The 22,264-nt window shown below is 36.3% G+C and overlaps 1 protein-coding gene across 23 annotated transcripts in view; it reads left to right on the top strand.

Moving 5' to 3' along the window:
* The window catches only part of mink1 (misshapen-like kinase 1), an 83,522-nt gene that overhangs the window by 41,769 nt on the left and 19,489 nt on the right, over window positions 1-22,264 (top strand). For 2 of the 23 annotated variants that reach the window (XM_068221050.2, XM_021475973.3), the window contains exons 11-19: window positions 514-724; window positions 7,741-7,851; window positions 8,562-8,648; window positions 12,162-12,197; window positions 12,588-12,767; window positions 13,879-14,040; window positions 16,021-16,179; window positions 19,198-19,277; window positions 19,402-19,505. In XM_068221050.2, coding sequence (XP_068077151.1) covers window positions 514-724; window positions 7,741-7,851; window positions 8,562-8,648; window positions 12,162-12,197; window positions 12,588-12,767; window positions 13,879-14,040; window positions 16,021-16,179; window positions 19,198-19,277; window positions 19,402-19,505 — 1,130 coding nt within the window. Of the gene's footprint in view, window positions 1-513; window positions 725-7,740; window positions 7,852-8,561; window positions 8,649-12,161; window positions 12,198-12,587; window positions 12,768-13,878; window positions 14,041-15,912; window positions 16,524-16,787; window positions 17,153-19,197; window positions 19,278-19,401; window positions 19,506-22,264 lie in introns of those variants that run through there. The other 21 variants (XM_073949628.1, XM_021475971.3, XM_021475972.3 and 18 more) reach the window with 14 other exon arrangements.

Here is a 22,264-nt window from a genome sequence, read left to right as displayed (position 1 = left end):
TGTAACAAAACTGATCTAAGGCATGAATTAAATGATGAAAATTCAACTTTTGTGTAGAGTTTGTGACGACTTATTAGGGGTTAGATTTACTTTGGACTTGTCTGTACATGTCTGACTGAGTCAACACCAAATAAACCATTTGCTTGTTGGAGACGAGACGTCCTTGTCAAAACATGACACGTGCTATTTTAAAACAATCATTAGTTTTGCAATTATACTTGATGCTTTGGGGCAGCAATTACACCCTTCACCCTTAATGGATATGTTTAGGGTAGTGTTTTATGCGCATAGATGTTTCCAATAATGTGCACAGAAGATTCCATTAAAACATAATCATATTACTCCACATGGATCAATCCTTTTTACCAGCTGCACACGAGTACATGTCCTCGATGTAACTGTGAGAATTGGATGTGCAGTCGTCTTTGCAAACCACAGAACTTCATGTCTTCACTGCCCAAACTGTGTTTATGTCAGCTGACTGTACCTCCGTTTGTTTATGTCTGTCTGAAGCTCTATTTTGAATGTTCCTGGTGAGTCGACGTTGCGGAGGGATTTCCTGCGGCTGCAGCAAGAAAATAAAGAGCGTTCAGAGGCCTTAAAGAGACAGCAGGCGCAGCTCGCCGCTCAGCGCAGAGACCCTGAGGAGCATAAACGCCAGCTGCTGCACGACCGGCAGAAGCGCATAGAGGAGCAGAAAGAGCAGAGGCGACGCTTAGAGGAGGTACTCCAACTTACACTGATTTCTCAAAGAAAATGAGTATCCAATCATAACATATATAAACCTACTTATAATAATAAAAAATAATTCCTTACATTTATATAGCGCTTTTCTGGGCACTCAAAGCGCTTTACACAATAAGGGGGAATCTCCTCATCCACCAACATACCTGCCAAACATGTAAAACATGATAGATGGATGGATAGATGGAAGGAAGGAAGGAAGGAAACCTGTTTAGTTTAGTTGTTTATTTTTGCGATTGTTCACCCAAAATGATGCCAATCATAAAATATCTCTGAATAAAGCTACTTGCCACAATTTTATTTTTTTTATATATGAATTGTTTTGTTTGAGTGTTAAACCAAAATAATGTCAGGTAAAATATTTCTTCGTAAAACTACTTGCCAAATCAGACTGATTGACCAGTAAATTGCTGGCTTGAGATATAACTTTAATTATTAGGTAACTGATTTAAGACTTCGGCTAGTAAACAAGCATTAAAAGTCAATTTTTTTTTGTAATTGTTTCCCAAAATAATGGCAATCCAAAAATAACCAAAATATTTGTTCCATGTATATTTATCTATTTATCTCTCTGAATGGTGCTTCATATGACCTCCTTTCTTGGAGCTATCATATGACTTCAGAAGACAAGCCCTATGAACCAATTACATAATACCTTTATGATTCTTTTTGCAACCTTCCTGAAAATGAACAGCTTTAGGAGGTTTCTTTGCATTACATGCATACAAAAGTGAGCAGTACACTCTCTTTGTTCTGCAGAACAAAAAGAAGGTGATACTGGTTTATGTTATGACTATGTTATGTTAAGTATGGCTGGGCGGTATAATGTATATATTGTTACTGTGCAACTGTAATAGATTTTTTTTATTCCATGTATACCATGACATGTGACTGGGTGTGATTAATTCACATCCAGTATGCCTGAGACAGGGAAGTTCTGATCAGAGTGCTCATTGTAAGATTAGGCCATCAATCTGAGGTGAACTTTTACCTGTGATTTAAAATAACTGCTTTGGATTACGGACTTAAATGTAACAACAGAATAACTCTGTGTACAATAAATTAAATGGTATCTTATGTAGCGCTACAGACTCTGGTAGCCTCCCACAAGCCCTAATGCCCACTTTTAGGATGGCTGATTCATAGGGTTTGCTACAAACCTTACATTAGGAAAATGAAAATAAATAAATAAATAACATGTAAAATACAACAATAGCATCAAGTTACTTCATAAAATGCTTAGTGTACTTTAATAAGTTGCTCTGAATATAAGAAAAAATATTGACTTATTTACTGTGGCATCACAGTAAATAATTGGCCATTGTGTTCACCATTTTTCACCACTGTTCATCGAGTGCCAACACAGATATACGGACACTGAAGCATTTCAGTCACATCAATCCGCTTGTCTCTTTATGAGCTGATATACGAGCGATCCGCTGATGGATTAACTGATCTACGCAGCTTTGAAATACTCTAATGTTGTGAACAATGGCCAATCAACAGGGTTTAAAGAGCCATGAAACCCTCTTGTTTCAGCAGGGTGTTTTCACACCTCTACTTTGGAAAAAGTCAGGAAAGTGGGCATGTCCATCTCTGTTTAGGGGGGAGTGTCGGAGGAGGGAAAAAGGGAAGGTCTGTAAAAAATTTGCATAATAATGGGAGTGTCGGTTTGGGCACATGCTGATTTTCACAGAGGCAAAACAAACAAAAATGCAGAGGAGAAAGACAGTGACTGTGTTTACATGGACATCAGTTATCAAATTATTTGCCGAGTTATTACTTTGTCAACTTTAACTGCAGTTTGGCTATTTCATTCAGGAATTTCATTCATGGCCCTCGTGACAAACAAGATATTTGATTCGAGGAACTGCTGGAAGCAATTATTTTTCATGCAATGTTTGTTACTGCACGGCGAATGAAATAAAAAAAAACCTCAGCTTTTCTCTGTAACTTAGATGCACTCAGTAGGTAGTGTCAGAATGCTGTGTGTGTTAGTCCTGTCAAAAAATGCGGTAAAAAATCCTACACCACGGTAAGTTTGATTGTGTGGCTTACATGTTTACACTCGGAGAGCAGCATTTACAGCAGATTTTTCAGTCCAAATTGTAGTGATATTAACGTAATGTAAGCTTTATTAACTTAGAAATCATTTGACAAAGGTCCATCTTTAAACATGGAAAGAGTACTGCTGACGATACGAACTAACTTTGCCTATGAATAAACAAACAAAGACCAATGATCGCTTACTTACCAAATCTGTGTGTGAGACAGGACAATTAACACCAACTGGAGCTGCGTTTTTATTAAAAGGAGACTAGAGGTAAATCCAGATTACACTATTGCAGATAAGAAAAGCTCTCAGGTAAACAATGTTCCTTAGACACGTATTTCTGTCGAGAGTAGCTTGCACTGTAATCCACACGTGAGTCCAGCTGGGCTCTCATAAAGGGAAAATGAAAACTAAACCTTCACTGCAGCAAATTATAAAAGCAGCACTGATGACCTGTATCTCCAAACTATTCTTGTTCACCCACTTGCAACACAACATGGCGTCTATCTACCGTCTGAACACTGTAACAGGTAAAAAAAGTCTTCGAAGCTATCATGCATATTAATCAAGTTGCACCGCATACACAATAGAGCGTGCTGATTGGTTTGAACCAAGTCTTACTCATGAATGAATGCAGCACACTCAGAGATGTCATGAGGTACTTCCAGGTACAGACGTCCAGTATAAATGCTGGAATACACAGCCAAGATCTCATGGCTGTGACGCAGCTTCAAAAATTTGTTTCAAACCGGAAGTACAGATTTGCTCGAAATAACAACCAATTTTCACTTTTTAGTGAGATATATGTGTCCTAATAGTGTTGTTAGCAGTGTGGGACACACATACGACTGTCAACAGCCCAAAAAAATGTGTTTTGGTGTTTTGTGACCCTTTAACAACATGCTCAACAGCACTCCGATGTTAGCGGGATATCAACATTTTTTAAATTTCAGCATCGATTGGTACCAAATTCGATATTTTTACCAACCCCAAAGCTAATACTTACTGAGAAATAAAAATCTCAAACCTTACTCAAACACTTTGTACATAAACACACAAACAGAAAAGGAAAAACCAAAAAGTCTTGGAAAAATACATTATTGTTCATCCCTACTATATTTAACAAGGTCCAAATAAAAGACCTTTTCATTTCTGAAATATTCAGGGTCTTTAATTTAAGGGTCTCTATTTATCTGAATTTTTTGTTGATTTTTCTGGAATAACTACCAGCATAAACAACTCTGTCGTGAAATATATTGTTACCGTGATATAAACTTGGTCATAACTCTTACTCCTAATGACAAGTAACAATATAAGAACAAGATTGTTGTTGTTGAATGATCTTGTCGTTTTAGTATTTTAGAATCTATCATCCTGGCTATTAAAGTTGGCCTGAACTTCATAGCACCCCACTGACAGAGCTTAAAGTTTGTATGAGAAGATCAATCGAGAACATGCCATGTTTTAAAAGGCATACATCACAGCGGAAAGTTTTACAGCAGTGTTTGTTGAAGTGCTCAACATTTTTCTCTTATCTGGAGCTGCTCTCTCTTCATTAGAGTGAACTCAGGGTGGTATCTGTGGAATGTCATGAGGTACGTGGAGGTGAATTTGAGAGAGGGAAACCAGCTGAACGACTGAGAAGCCTTTATACTAATGTCAAACTTTTAATTAAATTAGTGCAAGCGGTCATTGTCACTGCATGACTGTGGAAGGACACAGTGGTTGTCACATCACAGGGTATCGTGATGATCGCAGGCAACTTGAACATCACAAGGTGATGAAGAGGCTATAGCACAAAGGAGTGTGTGTATTTGATATGTACTGAGTATTGTTGCTCATTGTGTTCATGATTGCTAGGAAAGATTCTCACAGTCATGCTCCTTGCAGCTAAGCTAATTAAATCAAGACCATGTGGGATCAAGACATGTTTGCTGGAGGCTACTAAGCTGAGTATTGAAATACTGAAAAAAGCAAACATGGGTCATTCCGAGTCAGATCTCTTTGGCACATAGTTTAGATTTAAATTTTTTGTACTTGTATAAATATGACATATAATATATAAATGCTGATAAAAACAAAAATAATTAATATCTTGGATTTGCTGAGTAATCCACCATTTTGTATTGAGGGCCAAAATTTAGGGAAAAATGTTTCACCTAAGATTTTAAGCCAAATTAGAGGCTTTTGAAAATGACTCTAGAAAAATAGTCTGGTTATAATAGTCAGAGGCTGGTTATGTCTAATAAAGGTCCCATTAAATTAAAATAAAGGTTTTTAGATGTTTATCAGTATTATTCATTTTTAGGATATCTAGCTAGTGTGCTCTAAAACAATGACAAAATTTGCGTTTAGAAGACATAAAACTTATATAAACATGTAACGCTTGTACTTTAGCACTTTCGCCCATCTGGATCAACGGTTTTATTCACGTCACCTCACACTATAGCTTCTAATCAAATCTTGACCAATGAAATGCTCACTAGTATCTGATATGCCCCGCCCCTTTCAAGACGCTTTTCATTTGCATTTCATTTGATGCGCTTGAGTTCAACCACTCTTACTGGCAGAGCTGTGATAAAACAAAAGACTATTGGCTGTTTTTTTTTTTATAAAAGGGGAGGAGCTACACTGTCCCACACTCTTTTTGTGTTATGATTGAGATTGTCAAACATTGAATAAAAACGCATATTTCAAAACACATCTCAGGACCTTTAATAAAATATAAGCTTTGTTACATTAAATCAGTGTTTCTTCATGAGAGATACAGTTTTGTGATTAGAATATCATTGAATAAAGTCACAAGCCATGTTTCCATCGACCTATTTTATGCACATTTTGGGAAAAAAAATGGTTGGTGGAAATGGCAAGATGCGTATACATTTTGAAAATGCGTATACATTTTGAAAATACACATAAAAACATATGCGCATAACTGAGTAGGATAAGATAGGATTTTCTTATTGTATAAGAAAAGATGTGCATAAACTACGATGGAAACACTTTCCAAACAAATTCCAATATGCACACAAAAAAAGCCATGTGATTTTGTTATAAGAGATCGTGGGATTTTAAAAAAATGTTTGTAAAACATCTGAAATGTTGCTCTGGTCATTCTAAAATGCCAATATTAGTGTTATCATATTATTAATTACCTCCAGAACAGTAAAAAGCGTTCATTGTATGTCGGTATTGTCTTCTGAGGCGCAAGTCATTTATTAAATGAGGAAAAGATTCATGCAGCTTCTCCTTTCAGCAAATTACGTTTTTACTTTGGATAATTGGCACTGGTTAATTAGGAAGTGACAAGTTTGTTCACTTTGACTTTGATTGGATGGAAACGCTGCTTTATTCACACGTCTTTTATGCGATATTCCAGTTTTGCGCATACATTTAATTTGCATCTTTGGAAAAAAAACATAGCTACTGTTCTGTTAATAAATTTAATAAAATAAAATAATAATAAATAATTAAATAATTTCGTTGGAAATAGTGGACATGGGGGGGCCTGTCTTTATTTTCATTGCTCAGTGCATAAACAAGCCCAGGGGTTCTTAACCTTTTTCACTTCAGGGCCAACTTTTTTCTCAAATCAATTTTTGAAGACCCACCTATATATATATAATACATTTGTTGTGCCTTCTATTAATTTCTATTAACAGCATAGTATAAAAAATAGATAATCTTATTTAAATTTAATCATATATAAAACTAGACCAGCTTCTGCTTTAAACTGGACTGACTGAATATCTACTATTAAACATCTACTATTCAAAAATATATAGACAAATGTAAAACACCCGTTGAAACGCGTCAATCTGATGGCGGTTGAGTTTGCAGCTAGGTATAATTGGGAGATCGCTGACGGGAACAGTGAACAGCTCCGCCAGAGAGTGTCTGAATGTTGAATGCAAGTTTATTTTACCTTCTATGGCAGAAACCCTATTGAGCCTTGCTAGATCCTCCTGTATTGGAGGTATTGTTGCACATCAATTATAAAACACTTACAGGACAATAGTTTGGACAACTATGCGAATATATTAAATAGATCACACAGAAATACACAAAAAGAGACTTTTACTTTCACTTCATGCATACTTTTGTGAATGAACAGACTTGCGTGGACTAGATGAGATCATGAGGCTGTTTTTGTGCTAAGTTTGAAGTAATCAATCAGAGAACAGGAGAAAGTGCGCTACTTTGATCATTTTAATATAGCTATTAATAATTAAATAAACTTAACTCTCAATATTATACTATAATTTTTTTAAGCTCTCGACCCTCCTGCAAGATCGCTGAGGTCCACCGGTTGAGAATCCCCGAACTAGCCCATTCATAAAGCTTGTTTAATTAATTTGGTACTTTAAAAAAAAATTTTTACAGTTGAAAAAAATTGGCAAACATGTGCGCTATTAGATTGAAAGACAAGAGAAGCCAATACAGTTGCACCTGCTCTCATCAAAAAAGTTGTTGAAAATGGACAAAAGAGACGTGTTTAAACACCAGGTGTAAACCAGATCATGTCTCCCCTGTCCGCTTGTGATCCTATTAACTGAAAAGCATCTTAATACCATTTGTAATCCATGCCTTTGTCCTGCTGTCAGTGGACAGTTCAATTGAAGTGAATTATTATACTGTAAAATAAAGCAGCTTCTGTGAATAGGGATGCTAGCACCATCTAGCCACTATCCCACTGAATGCAGCACCGCAGTGCACTGACTCACCAATCTCACTATTCTCTCTCTCTCTTTCTCTCGAGAATGGTGCCCAATGTCTTCGTCACTTACACTTTCAGTGTTTTTCCCCGGCTCCTCATTCTCTTCCCCTTTAATTTCCCCTCTAAAAAGCACTGGCTGATTTTTAGCAGCAGGAAGGCTCTCATTATTTCAGCCAAATATGTTAAAGTGACTCACTCTCTCAATCTCTCTCTCTCTCACACACAGCAACAGAGGAAGGAGAGAGAGATGGTGCGGCAACAACAGGATAAAGCTCCTCACCGGAGACTCGATGACATGAGACGAGAGGAGGACAGGAGGTTGGCAGAGAGAGAGCAGGTAACCAATCACAGCCACGCAACCGCAGACAGCTGACCAATCATAGCCACAGAACTGCAGGCAGCCATCCAATCACAACCAAGCGTGGGTGTTCCACTCAGCACAGCTTTGGCCCTGGAATGTCTGTGGAGTGGTTGCCATGGCAGCAGTGTGCGTGTACGTGTGTGCGTGTGTGTGTGTGTGTGTGTGTGTGTGTGTGTGTGGGAGAGAAGCGTGTGCAGCCCTACATTCAATTCAATTCGAACTGACAGAAACACAAAAGACCAATCAGCATGAATTAGTGCACAATATGCCACAGGACACTCTCTTCAAAGCCAAGTCACATGTAAATGACACTTCTTTTAGTTTAAACGACTGTAGAGACACATGAATACGCAACACAGTGACTGAAACCACTTGTAAACACTCGCCATTTTAAGATCATCGAGGCGGTGTGATGTTACAACTCCACCAGAGCTAGTGAAGAGAAATCTGCTCTGTTAAGGTGTCTTCAGCCATTTTAAAAAGCCCATCAGAAACACTATGTTAAAATGTCTGCCTCCATCTTCAGAGGCTCTACAGACAGGTGCATCTGTCCGCTCTCCCAAATAGCTTTTTTTATTTCATCCTTCTGAGTCTATTCTGATCTGTCTCTTCCTCCTCCTTCACTGCTCCCTGTTTCTCTCTCTCTCTCTCTCTCTCTCTCTGTCTCCATCCCTCTCTCTCTGTAGGAGTTTATAAGACATAAGTTGGAGGAAGAGCAGCGGCAGTTAGAGATACTGCAGCAGCAATTACTGCAGGAGCAGGCATTGCTAATGGTAAACACTGCTTTCTTTCACTCCCCTCTGTTGCTTTGCTCTGGTCTGCTCGGTCCTTTGGTGTGTCTCATCATACAAGGCCATTAGACTCCGCTTGTAAGGATTGTCTTGAAATCTTCTGAAATGGGGTCTTCATTTATTCTTTATTTTATATATATATATATATAACGGTTGACATGCCAGTTTCTGGTACAGGAATTAAAAATTATACTATGAAAAATTTGGAAACATAAAGTGGAAGAACAATTAATTAAAAAATACAAATTCAAAATAAAACATTTTTGAACACTAAATCATCTTTATATTGTAAAGTATGCCATAAAATATCTCACATTCTCATTTAACATATTTTCTTGATGTTGTTTTTTCAGTAAAACCAAAATCAAGTGTAGTAGTGCACCAGGATTATGTTTGTTTGTCTTTAAAAGACTTTAACAGTTATTCAAAACTATATAAACACGGTCAACCGTTTGGTAGAGCAGGCAATTAAATGGTTAAGATAAAAAGATATGAGAGATAAAATATAAAAGGCTAAAATTGAAGCTTAAAGTCTTCCAAATGAGAAGTATTATGCAAATTACTATACAAGCATTTCAAGTCAAGTATGCAAGTTCAGTCATATGAAGCTCAAAATTGACTACAGATTGAAAGATTTTGGGAAAAATCTTCCCTCCAGCACTACATTTGTATACTTTAATAAATTCTATACACTTTGGCTTTTGTTATTGACTTAAAATAGTAGATAACTGATTTGGGACTTTAACTAAACGAGTATTAAAATTAAATTTGCCAAGTAATCAGTATAAACCAATATATTTATATTACATTTATATTTTTACTGTATCTCTTATTTGTGATCGCTCTGAAATGTGCTTCATATGACCTTTTTTCTTGGAGCTATCATATGACTTCAGAAGACATTTTTGGATATAAGAAATAAACTTATGAGATCTAAACTATAGTATTATGTTAAATTTAGCCAAGGCTAAAATTAAAGCTTAAAGTCTTCCAAATGAGAACAAAATAAGTATTATGCAAATGTTCTAGCATTTTCACAAGTAAAAAAAAAAAAGTTTTTTCATATGAAGCTGATCATTGACTACAGATTGAAAGAAGCACCACATTTGTATACTTTGATAATTTGTATACAATTTGGCATTGATTATTGACTTAAATTAAATTAACTTAAATTAATAGATAGTTAAATAACTTAAATTAGTAAATAACTGAATTGAGACTTCAACTTGTAAACAAGCATTAAAACTAAACTTGCAAAGTAATCAGTATAAAACAAAATCTCTTATTTGTGATTGCTCTGAAAGGTGCTTCATATGACCTCCTTTCTTGGAGCTATCATATGACTACAGAAAACAGTTAATTTTGGATTTAATAAATAAAGTTGTGAGATATAAAATATAGCATTATGTTAAATTTAGCCATGGTTAAAAATGAAGCTAAAAGTCTTCAAAATGAGAATATTATTGTATTATGTAAATGTTCAATCATTTTCAAATCAAGAATGGAATTTTAATCATATGAAGCTGAATATAGGGTATATGCCGAAGCATGCTAATAGGACTTTTAATTTGCCAGTTACCTGGGTTAATTGTTTCCGGTAAATTGTATGCCAATGCAAAATCGGTGCATTTAATGTCTGTTTTCTTTAAAAATAAGCGATCTCCACTGGCTGAGTGATATGCGATATAAAGTGGGTCTCAAATTGTACAAGAAGCACTGCAATAAATTACATTATCCCTGCCATGTCTTTATAATATGAGCATTTATTTTACCCCAGTATATTCAATGGAGCTTCTGCGCTAGCCTGCGATTCTGATGTGTGCGTGCGAGCAAGCGGCTTTTTGTCTAGTTTTACGCTTGAGCAACTAAATAATTGCCAAAGTCTGTTTAACTGATTGTATTTGAATTACATTACAACATCGATGCTGTTAAAGGAACGGTATAAAATGTAAAAAAAACTCACAATAACAGGTCACCAGAAGTTTATCAGTATGGGAAACACACTAGTTTGGCATATACCCCATTGACTACAGATTGAAAGATTTGGGGAAAAATCTTTCTACCAGCACCACATTTGTATACAATTCAGTAGTAATATTGTGACATATTATTACAAATTAAAGTTGAACATTTTCAATGTTTGTTAAATAAATCAGATTTGTATTCAATAATGACAAATCTCATTTTTAGGTGGCCATTACTTCAGTCTTTAATCTGAAATTAACTTGACATGCTGATTTTGTGTTAGTTTAATCGTTAATCAATGGTGGAAAGAGTACTGAAAAGTCATACAACTAAAAGCATTACTTGAATAAAAATGTAGTGCGAGTAAAAATATCTGTTGTGAATATTATTCAAAGTATGAGTAAAAAGTAGATCTTTTAAAAGTACTCTAGAGTAGTGAGTATTATGCTGTAAAAAGCTGATGCATTGACATGTAATTTGTGGATGTGTGTAATTGTAACATTCTGTAGTGCATTTAGTTCTTGCTCAGCAGGCACACAACTTCATAAGATGTTAATATTAGATTGGATTTAAGATGTGATGTCAGGTGGCCAAAATTCAAGGTGTAGTCAGCGTCTAAGGACAACGTTATTTTGATGCCCAATAACTATGTCAAATGACATTGATATTTGGTTGCTTTTAGGTTGGACGTTTTCTAATTCCTGTAGACAAAAAAAAGTAAAGTAGTGACTGCAGGTTGAAGGAAAGAAGTGGAATAAAAGTACCAATACTGTACTAAAATATACTCAAGGGAAAGTAAAAGTACACATTTTTAAAATTACTTAGTAAATTACAATTTCTAAGAAAAAAAAACTACTCAATTACAAACATTTGAGTATTTGTAGTTTGTAACTTTAAACCACTGATGTTAATAAAACTGTGAAAAGGTAACATTCATATGAATTACAGAGGTTATGTAACATGTATTTTCTGTCACTCTTGACCAGTGCATTCTTGATATTTTATATTTATTTATTAGGATAAACCCCTTGAGATGTACCATCTCTATTTCAAGGGGGTCCCACAATTAATCACAATCACAAAATATTAACACTAGAATACAAAAACAAAACAGAACTTACACAATATCCAAACAACATAACATAACATAAAAAAGGGGGGGGGGGTAGTATACATACATATTTTATTCACTAAAAGTACATTGCTGACCCAAACATTAGATTTTTTTTACAACAGCAACTTACAATATAAAGATAAATTAAGACCCCTATTCTAAAGCAGGAGAATCATTGCTAAAGTGAGACTCATCAAACTTGACTTCTTTACAATCCTCTGCGTATGTGTTTTTGTGTTTTATTCAGTATAAAGTGGGTGATTTTTATCATTTAAAATGTGTGGATTTGTTTATTTGTTAATTTGGGATAAAATCAAAATGCAATATGACATAATTATACACAATAATTACTGTATACCCACTACACTGAAGAAGAATCGTACAGCTAAGACAAATGTTTTGCTTTTGTCGTTCAGTTGTACAATAAACACTGCTCAGACTCTTCAGTAAATGTGAGCTATGATCTTATATATATATAATGTAAAACTCAAATAATTACGTTTTCTGTGTGTGTAATAATTCACTAAAGGGATAGTTCACCCAAAAATGACAATTTCCTCATTTACTCACTCTCAAGCAATTCTAAAAACTTAAGATATTCTAAAGATTTTGGAAAAAAATAATATTATGGATGACAATGGCTTCAGTCTATCTTCCTTTGTGAACTATTCCTTTAATACACAATTGTTCGATTGCATGTTGTGAAGGGGTACGTTCTACGTTTATGTGTATATATGTGTATGCATGTTGACTGTGCAGTCCTTTTTTCCACCTGCAAACAACACAGTGCAGTGTATCTCGCTGCTTAATGACTTATTAATTGTTTGTTCATGTGTGTGTAGGAGTATAAGCGTAAACAGCTGGAGGAGCAGAGACAGTCAGAGAGGCTTCAGAGGCAGTTACAGCAGGAACATGCGTATCTGGTCTCTCTACAGCAACAGCAGCAGCAGCAAGACAAGAAACCACAGATGTATCACTACAGCAAGAACCTAGAGAACAACAAACCAGCCTGGGCTAGAGAGGTACGCTCTCACCCCACTGAGGGTAAAAGCGCTCTAATAGTCCATTTCCACTAAGTGGTATAGTACAGTACGGGTGACCTTTATTAGGCTTGCATATCCACTGCCAAAATGGTACCAATGGTATGATTTTAATTGCAGATCAATGATAAATAGCTAAATAGCCTACTGCAATATCAGCAATTATATGAACAAAAATAAGTAAATGCAACATATACAGACCCTTACAGTCTGCGATATGTTACCAATTACAGTAAACTACACACATTTATTTCGTTTTTATTTGGGTTCAAAAACAAGACGAAATATAGCACAGTCAGTGCAAACCTCTCATCTGTGTCTTTAATCTTCACCAGCACATGTAACCTCTGTTAGAATAGTTAGTTATAAATGTTAGTTTGTCTTTCTGAGTTCATAATAGTCCAAAAGGTGATGATAATAGTTGAACATGGCAGTTTGTTCAGGTATTAGTTTGCTGAAAGAATCATTTGCCCCTTTGTTTTTCTGGCTTCTCCTTTGTTTTTTCACGCTTCACTCTTGCGTTTGTCTGTTTCTGAAAGGATCAGATATCAGAGGCACTTCAATAATCATGCGCATGTTTTTATCATCAGCTCAAGAAGTTCGAAACTTTAAATATTTTAAATATAGACAAGATCGCGAGCTGCTATGGAGAAAGTGAAACGGCTCACTTTTTTAGCATGCTCGTAAAACAACAAGAGGACAGCAGACTTTGTTCTTCTTGGCTTTGTGGCTTTTCATCAAGACGATGATGGTTCGTGTACGCTTGAGTCAACCATGGCTCATTAATAAATGTAATGTCTCGGCTGTGTATTTAAAACATATTCATTCTTTTGTTTTCATTCTTCTGCTTGTCCATGAGCGAGTGACCTATTTCTGTAAACCAGTAGCGTTCAGCTAGCTCTGCCTTTTGGTACCCATTTGTTGTGCTTGGTACCCTTTGCAAAGGGTACCCTAAAAGTGGTATGGTACGGTTAATTTTTTGTTATTTTTTGACGGTGGAAACGGGCATAAAAGTGTACCATACCATACCACTCAGTGGAAATGGGCCATAAACTGAAGCCTCAAAATCAATTTGTCCTGCTTTGTTCCTCAGGTCGAGGAGCGCAGTAAGCTGAACAGACAGGGCTCTCCCAAAATCTGCACCACGGTCTCTGACACTAATATTCAATCCCGCTCTGAGTCAATCAACCAATCAGGAGCTGCGCAGACGCCGCCCATGCAGAGACCTGTGGAGCCGCAGGGTGGACAGGGAAAGGTGTGCAAGTCATTTCATTCCCTTTGAAAATCAAGGAATTTGATTGAATCTCCAGAAAAGTGATGCAATTATTAGGGGTGTCAGTGCAAATATTTTGACCGTTTAATCTATTATTATTAGTTTTAAAAAAAGAATTGAGGAATCAAAAAGTTCTGTGTCCCTCATTTCAGGGTTGCATTTTGTTTAACAGTGCGGTTTTTGCACGTAAATACAATTAACTTATCATGGACATTACATTTACTGTCTAATAACTATGTACTAACCCTAAACCCACCCCTGAACCTAACCTTAACCCATGTAGTTACCTTACATAACCCAGTAATTTCATAGGTAAGTGCACAGTACAGTAGTACAGTAAAATACAGTGCAACCCATTTCTTCGTGGTTGGCTAGCAGCGTGCAGAAATTACACTTATTACTAAGTCATACTTGCATGCTGTTTTAGACCGAATATTCAGAGTGGCACGGTGAACAATATAGGGAGCTCGTCACAGGTTGTTCAAATATGAACCAATGTAAATATAAAAGCAACTTCACCTCAATAGAGCAGGCTAGGCAGAATAGCGATGTTTACTGATGTTTTGTTGTTAAACTAAATAAAAATCTACATTATTGATGTTGTAAAAGGTCCCTTATGATACAAAAATTAGTCACATCAATCTTTTGCTGGAGGATTTCAGTGGCTGAACAACCCTTCTGTGCATATAACCCATTCATAACAACAAAATCAACACTATTTTTTTTACTTGTCTGAAAGAAATACTTCAGTCATGGTGTCGTCCTTCCTCCAACGTGCAAAAGTAACTCCAATATTGGTTCAGGATTTTAAAAAGTTTTGATTCAGCATTTGTTTTTGCTGCTATCACTCCCGCGAACGCAGCACATGTACATGCGCAATGGGCAGATCTGCGTGAACAGAGGTGCGCAGTTGTACCAGTCTACATTTGTTGACAGACAGTTTGGGATACTTATCAGAATTATGTGAATTATTGGCCTGACAATTTTTGATTAAATAAAAATTTTTTTAATCTTATGCCTTACCCATAATTTAAAAATACATATAAACACATTTAGATCTCTTACTGTAATCATTACTATTGGAATGTCAAGAGACTTTCAACCAGCGCAACAAAAAAAAAATGTTTCTAAAGACAATCACCTACTGCACCTTTAAAATAGCATCAATAATTTTTGTTGGAATCATGATTCTGTTTTTTACAGTGCTTTGCTAAAGTTCAACCAAACAGCATTTATTCGAAATAGAATTATCTTGTAACATGATAAATGTCATTTTGGATTCGTTTTATAAGTGTTTCTGGAAAAAAGTCTCCAAAACTTAAAAAAAATATTCTCTCAGCAAATGTTGATTCGTAGTTTATTTTGATAAATGCATTGTCAGTAATGGTATTTCATTTAAAACTAGGTAAAATATTTAAAAATGAATAGTAAAAGACTTCATCAAGACTAATCATCAAAAGTGATTAGCAGTAGGCTGCCATCATTTATTTTTTTAATGCTGCATGCTCTGGCTAACACTTTACTCTCTCTTCAATGATTTCTTTTTTCTTTTCTTTCTTTCCTGTGGGCCCACTCACTTCCTGTGTAATCCTCCATCATTTGGGGAACATCCTCTTCTCTTGCATATCCTGCGCTGGATCTTCTGCATTTTTCTGCTGCCCAACCCCGGTGGCCTGTTTCCCTTCTCCGCATGTCACACTCACATTTAAACTTCTACTAAACTGCCTGTACTTATTTCCACTCTCTAAAACAAACTCATAACTTGCCTCTTCTATTAAAAACCTCCCCACCCTCTCACTTTCCTTTTTGGATTTCTTTGACGTATGTCATGTCCGCCCCCTCTATTTGCCGTAGTTCCAGATGGCCCATCTAGTGCCGTTAAAACCATACGCCGCTCCAGTCCCTCGCTCTCAGTCTCTTTGTGATCAGCCCACTAAGACCATGTCCGCCTTCCCCACCCAGGACCCCTCACCCACACCCACACCTCGTCCTCTACACTCCAGAGAACTAGTCCGTCAAAACTCTGACCCCACCTCAGAGACTCCTGCCCCTCAGTCCCGGCCAATGAGAGACGACCGCGGACCCTGGATCCGTCTTCCTGAGATTGAACAACCTCCTAAAGTGAGACTGGTTTCCTCAATTCTTTATCTTTTTCCTAATGTGTTTCAAAAGTGGCTAATTCGTACAATTTCATTCATGCAAAATGTGTTTGAAGAGAAGTAAGCGATCCAATACCAGAAATCTAATTTGCAATTACCTACTGTATTTGTTTTTGCAAAAGAAAAAGTTTATAATCAAAGGCAATATTCTACTGAGTCTTATCACCTTTAATATAAAACCTAAGACCCTGTCCACTCAAACATGGGTATTTTCAAAACAGCATTTTATTTCTTCACGGTATTGCTAATTTTCCACACAAAAATGCAGTATTGAGTTAATGAAATCAAAAATTTCTGAAAACTCCAGCCGGGGTCGAGATTTTCTGAAACTCTTGGTACAGTGTGGTCATGTGGATCCTGCAACTGGAGTTTTCAACTTGTGACATCAGTGTGTGCGATGTTTTCACCTTTCTGATTGGCCAACGAAGCTGGGTTCGACATATTCATGGCACACACATTCTGTATTCTGCATCATTTGCACCTCAAGACCTTATACCACATCTGTTCTCACATTTGCACTGACTTGTATGCAATTTACTAGCAAAAATACTTAGTCTCCCATTTGGACAGGTGTCATTATCTCTGCCTGTAGGTTTAGCTTGCCCTTAACATACATCACAATGCCTTTTTGATTTTTCATGTGGACAGATAAACGGGGAAAACTTCTTATAAAAAAACATGTGGACATGGTCTAAGATTATCCATGTCAAAAGTTTACATGAGTCTCTCCAGCTGCTGGGCTGATGAATGAGCTCAGCAGTGGAGAGCAGGCGGTGTTTAGGGGCTGTTGAACACATTTAAGAACATGTGCATTCGCACTACAGAGAAATGGAGCCTCCAGCAAATATTCTATTCTAGTTGCTATGGTTATGTTTTTTTTTTTTTTTTTTTTTTTTTTTATAGTAGAATCAGGAATTTTAACAGACCATGAAAAATATATATTATTTTCAAAATTTTCTAACTTTCTAACTAAGAATTTTGATTAAGTTCATATATATATATATATATATATATATATATATATATATATATATATATATATATATATATATATATATATATATAAACTTCCTCAAAATTCTACACACAATACACCATAATGACAATGTGAAGAAAAATTTTTTTTAAATTGTTGCAAATTTATTAAAAATAAAAAACCTGAAAAATCACATGTACAGAAGGATTCACAGCCTTTTCTTAATACTTTGTTGATGCACCTTTGGCAGCAATTACTGCCTCAAGTATTTTTAAGGATGATGCCACAAGGTTAGCACACCTGTCTTTGGGAATTTGTGGTCATTCATCTTTGCAGTACCTTTCTATCAGGTTGGATGGGAATCAACGATGTGCAGCCTTTTCAGATCTCTCCAGAGATGTTCATCAGGATTTAGGTCTGGGCTCTGGCTGGGCCACTCAAGGACATATATTTGTTTCTTATGGTCTGAGAGTCCTTCAGATGCCTTTTGGTAAATTCCAGGTGGGGAGTGGTTTCCGTCTGGCAACTCTATCATGCAGAATTGTTGCACAGATGGTTGTTCTTCTGTAAGGTTCTCCTCTCTCCACAGAAGATTGCTGGAGCTCAGAAAGAGTGACCATTGAGTTACTAATCGCCTCACTGACTAAGACCCTTCTCCCCCGATCACTCAGCTTAGATGGTCGGCCAACTCTAGGAAGAGTCCTGGTGGTTCCAAACATCTTCCACTTATAGATGATGAAGGCCACTGTGCTCATTGGAACTTTCAGAGCAGCAGAAATTTTTTTGTAACCTTCTCCAGCCTTGTGCCTCAAGACAATCCTGTCTCAGAGGTCCACTGACAATTCATTGGTCTTCATACTTGGTTTGTGCTTTGACATGCACTGTCAACCCTGGGACCTTATATAGACAGGTGTATGCCTTTTCAAATCATGTCCAATTAACTTGATTTACCACAGGTGAACTCAAATTTAGCTGCTGAAACATCTCAATAATGATCAGTGGAAACAGAATGTACCTGAGCTCAATTTAGAGCTTCACGGCACAGGCTGTGAATACTTCTGTACATGTGATTTTTCAGCTTTTTTATTTTAAATAAATTTGCAACAATTTCAAAAACTCCTTGTTCACTTTGTCATTATGGGGTGTTAACATTATTTTACCCACATTATGGGGAAATAAATGAATTGAATTAATTTTGGAATAAGGCTGTGACATGAAAAAATGTGGAAAAAGTGAAGCGCTATGTATACTTTCTGGATCCACTGTATTTTCTTCCAAAAATAGATGATTTTGTCCCAATACCAGTAACAGTGCAGGATTGTTTCTTTGCATTTTTTACAGTTAAAACAAAGACCAGAGAAGTTTCTGTAAACCTTGTTCAGATATAAGGGTGTAAGATAATCTCTGTTAACGAATTTATAATTGAGTTTATGAACACTCAATGAAGTACATGTAGAAAACAAATTTTTACATTTTTCAGACCTATCGGTATCTTGAGTTTCATGACATAAATTTTTTCCCCACACACTCTTTAAAGGAAGGAAGAAGTACATGAGTTAGACACGGCTTTGTATATTTTGGATATTAGTCCTTTGGATCACTTGGCATTGTAATGTAGCATTTGTATTAGAAGCATCACTTTGGCCACCTCCAGATGATTTTCTTTTTGTATTCCCTACAGTAAGACAGTTTCGAGTTCTTCTTTCAGTTATTGATGTTATTTGTGAAAGTTTTCTCATTGCACCCTAATTTTTTTATTTCTTTTTAAAGCACTTATTGTTTAGTTTAGCAGAAGTTTCTCCCTCCACAAAGCATTATTGGGTGTGGGAAAAAAAATGTTGATGCAGGCTTTGTTAATCTAACTAAAAATCTTGTGCAAATAAACTGTGTATAGTCGCTAAATTAAGATACAACAGTAGATGTGTGCTAATTTGTCCTTGTAATGATTAACATCAGCACGACTGATGCATGATTTTTCTATAATTCCTAATTTCTCTCTCTTAGATTCCTCAGAGAACAGCCTCTATAGCCACTGCACTGAACACAAATCTCTCCTCTGGTATCAGACACCCAGTCCGAGCAAGGTAAAGTGTGTACCGTATATATATATATATATATATATATATATATATACACCCACGTTCATCTGAAGTGACACGACTCGTGTGACTGGCCTGACTCCTGCACCGTGTTTTCTTTCTGTGTCAGTAATCCAGATCTGAGTCGCAATGAGCGCTGGGAGAGAGGAGACAGCATGAGCATCATGTCCAACCTGCCACAGACCGGCTCTCTGGAGAGACACCGCATACTCAGTGAGTGTTGTATGCGACATGTTTTGCAAATATTGTGATAGCACATCTGCCCTCAAGCACAGTAAAACTTCAGATTGCCTAACTGTAAGGACAGCACATAACATAACCACAATAAAAAAATGTCTTGATAAAGTCCTCAAGGATTTCGCGAATTGAGTGATAACAGAATTTTATACAAGTAATGCCTGATTTGGCATTGGTGTTTGGCATGACACAAGCATTTCAGTAGTCACTGCCAGTTTAACACAATAGCAAAACTCAATTTAGCTTAAACGTTTTTTAAAAAATTTACTCATTAATGCTTTTAATAATTGCATACAAGAATTAAAACATTAGCTTGATAATTTAAAATATCGTTCAGCTGTGTAAGAATTACATTGTCGCTTATAACAACTGTCATTAAGTGTCATTCGCTTAGTTACGACATTTTAAATGCAAAGATGAACTTGTTAGTGATAACCCAATATTAAACAAATACACCACAGCCTGTTTTTGTCTGTCATGACTACTTGACATTACCTAGACAACTTGTCATAAATCTGTCATTAAAATGATTGTCATTAAACCTTTATAAATAAATCATGAATTTTATAAGAGTTATGACAATTGTTGTCTTGGTAATGACGAGTTGTGTTGACAAAGATGAAGGCTGGTTCTGATATATAATCTTTGAAAAAAGTTTGTGTTTGAAGCTAAAAAAATTGTTAACCTATTAATTAATTACCAACCTACGTCACACGGGTCCCCGGTTGCAAAAAAGAAGACAGGCTGCAATAGTAAACATGTCGTGTTGTGCGGTAGGATGCCAAATTCGAAAGTTCAAAAATAGAAAACTTAGCTTTTACCATACACCACATTGCTTTAATGCCAACTGCAGATGTCTTACATTAAAAGGGAGCTGAATGAAGTGACGACCTAATTAGAAATACTGGACTCTGCAGTTCTCATATTATATCAGGTAAGTTCACGCTATGCTGAATCGTACATATTACTTGTTTTGATTGCAGAAATTATTTCAGCAAAAACAGTTACATATGGTTAATTAAACTGCAAACACTGAATGCTAAGAATGAAACGTGAAAGTGTAAGTTATTAAGGTAAACATGGTTTTATTTTCACACATTCATTCAGTGACAACTTGTGACACTCCCTTTATCGTTTACCATGGCACTTTGAATATTCAGTCTGAAATAACCCGCAAGTGTGACTTGAAAACAACATTAACACTGTTTATTTGACTGTGAACAATGTTGTACTTTGATAGTCATTGGCTGCTAATATAATTTTGCTATTTAGAGTTTGCAAATAATACTTTTATGAAATGATATTATTAGGGAGAAAGTCTGAATGTGTGAATATAAAACCAACTTTACCTTTATGTGTAAGTTCACATATCCTGCCGTACAGGTGCAGTTCACTGTCAGAATGCAGTCGTTTTGCTTGTTGATGATTAATTACCCAGGCCTTGTACAGTTCCGTCTTCTTTCCTTGTCTTTGGCTAGGCAGAACCTCGGTTTTTAGCACTACATAGTGTTGAATCTGGTAATTATGGAACATTATTTCTTGAACATGACCACACAGAACAACATTGTTGGCATCCAAAGATGTGTAGGCCTTTAACTTCTTTCTTGTAAAATCACTTGGAGCTTTAATGAGATTGTATATTTGGGGCCGGATGCTTGGCCATTTCGTCTTATCCAATATTCAATGGGAGGGTGCTGTCGCAAATGTCGCTCACTTTAACGTTAATTTTGCAGAATCTCTAGTGTTATCACTGGGTGACAAGCTGTTATAATACGCTGAAAGCATTATGTAAATAATATATATAATCCGTAATCAGTATATTTTGTTTCTAAGAAAACAACAAACTCTGTACCGCATTGGATGTCATTCCCTTGCTGTAAATGCTAGGTCTCCTGGTTTCTTTCTGCCACCTCCCTGTGAGCGCATCCTGAATGTTTACAAACATGGTAATTGGTCTATAGGAAAAGAAAGCTTAAAGAGGTGGTCCACTATGATATCATATTTTAAACTTTACTTGATGTGTAATGTAGCTGTGTGAACATAAACAATATCTCTGAATGTAAGACTCTAAATGTTCAGTGCAAAGAGAGGCATTGGCTTTTACAGAGTTAGCTTAGCAAAGCCTAGAGCGAACGAAGTTTGGGGTCTACAAAAAATACATCCAGGCTAGTAGGATCCTAAACACTTCAGGTTACGCGCATTCACCATGCCCATACACCCTGTGCAGCAAAGGGGTGTGGCCAGAGTCGCTGTAATGTCATAGCAGAGAAAGCTAAATTGCTGACCAAACGCTGCTATTTCCAAAGAGCTTGTTCTGTTTCTGTATTTGGGCTTCCAAAAGTCACGACACAGAGAGAAGTGCTTACAGTTTAATTTTAATTATGTTCCAGAGAATTATTAAAAAAATACATAGCTAGCTTTTGACAAAGGAGAACTTCTAAAATCTCTCCCAGTTCAGTGCTGGATTCGGTTAACTCCTCCAACCGACGAAGCTGTGGATTGTGAGCCACAACCTGTGAGTATTTTTATTTGTTAAAATTGATCAACTGCATGCACAGTTTCTAGCGTTAACGGTATGTTGTAGCGAGGACGTAAACAAGGATGTAAACAGGAGGAAATGCTGTTTGGCACATTAACAATTTTGCTACAAATTCATATTTTCCTGTCAAACCACTGTAAACACCCACAATCTTCACCAGCACTGCAGTGTCTCTCTATGCAGGCACTTTCCCTGT

This window comes from Danio rerio, chromosome 5 (genome assembly GCF_049306965.1).
Source record: "Danio rerio strain Tuebingen ecotype United States chromosome 5, GRCz12tu, whole genome shotgun sequence".
NCBI classification, from domain to species: domain Eukaryota; kingdom Metazoa; phylum Chordata; class Actinopteri; order Cypriniformes; family Danionidae; genus Danio; species Danio rerio.
The sequence above is the reverse complement of the archived record's forward strand: the minus strand, read 5'-3'. Positions and strand labels throughout refer to the sequence as shown.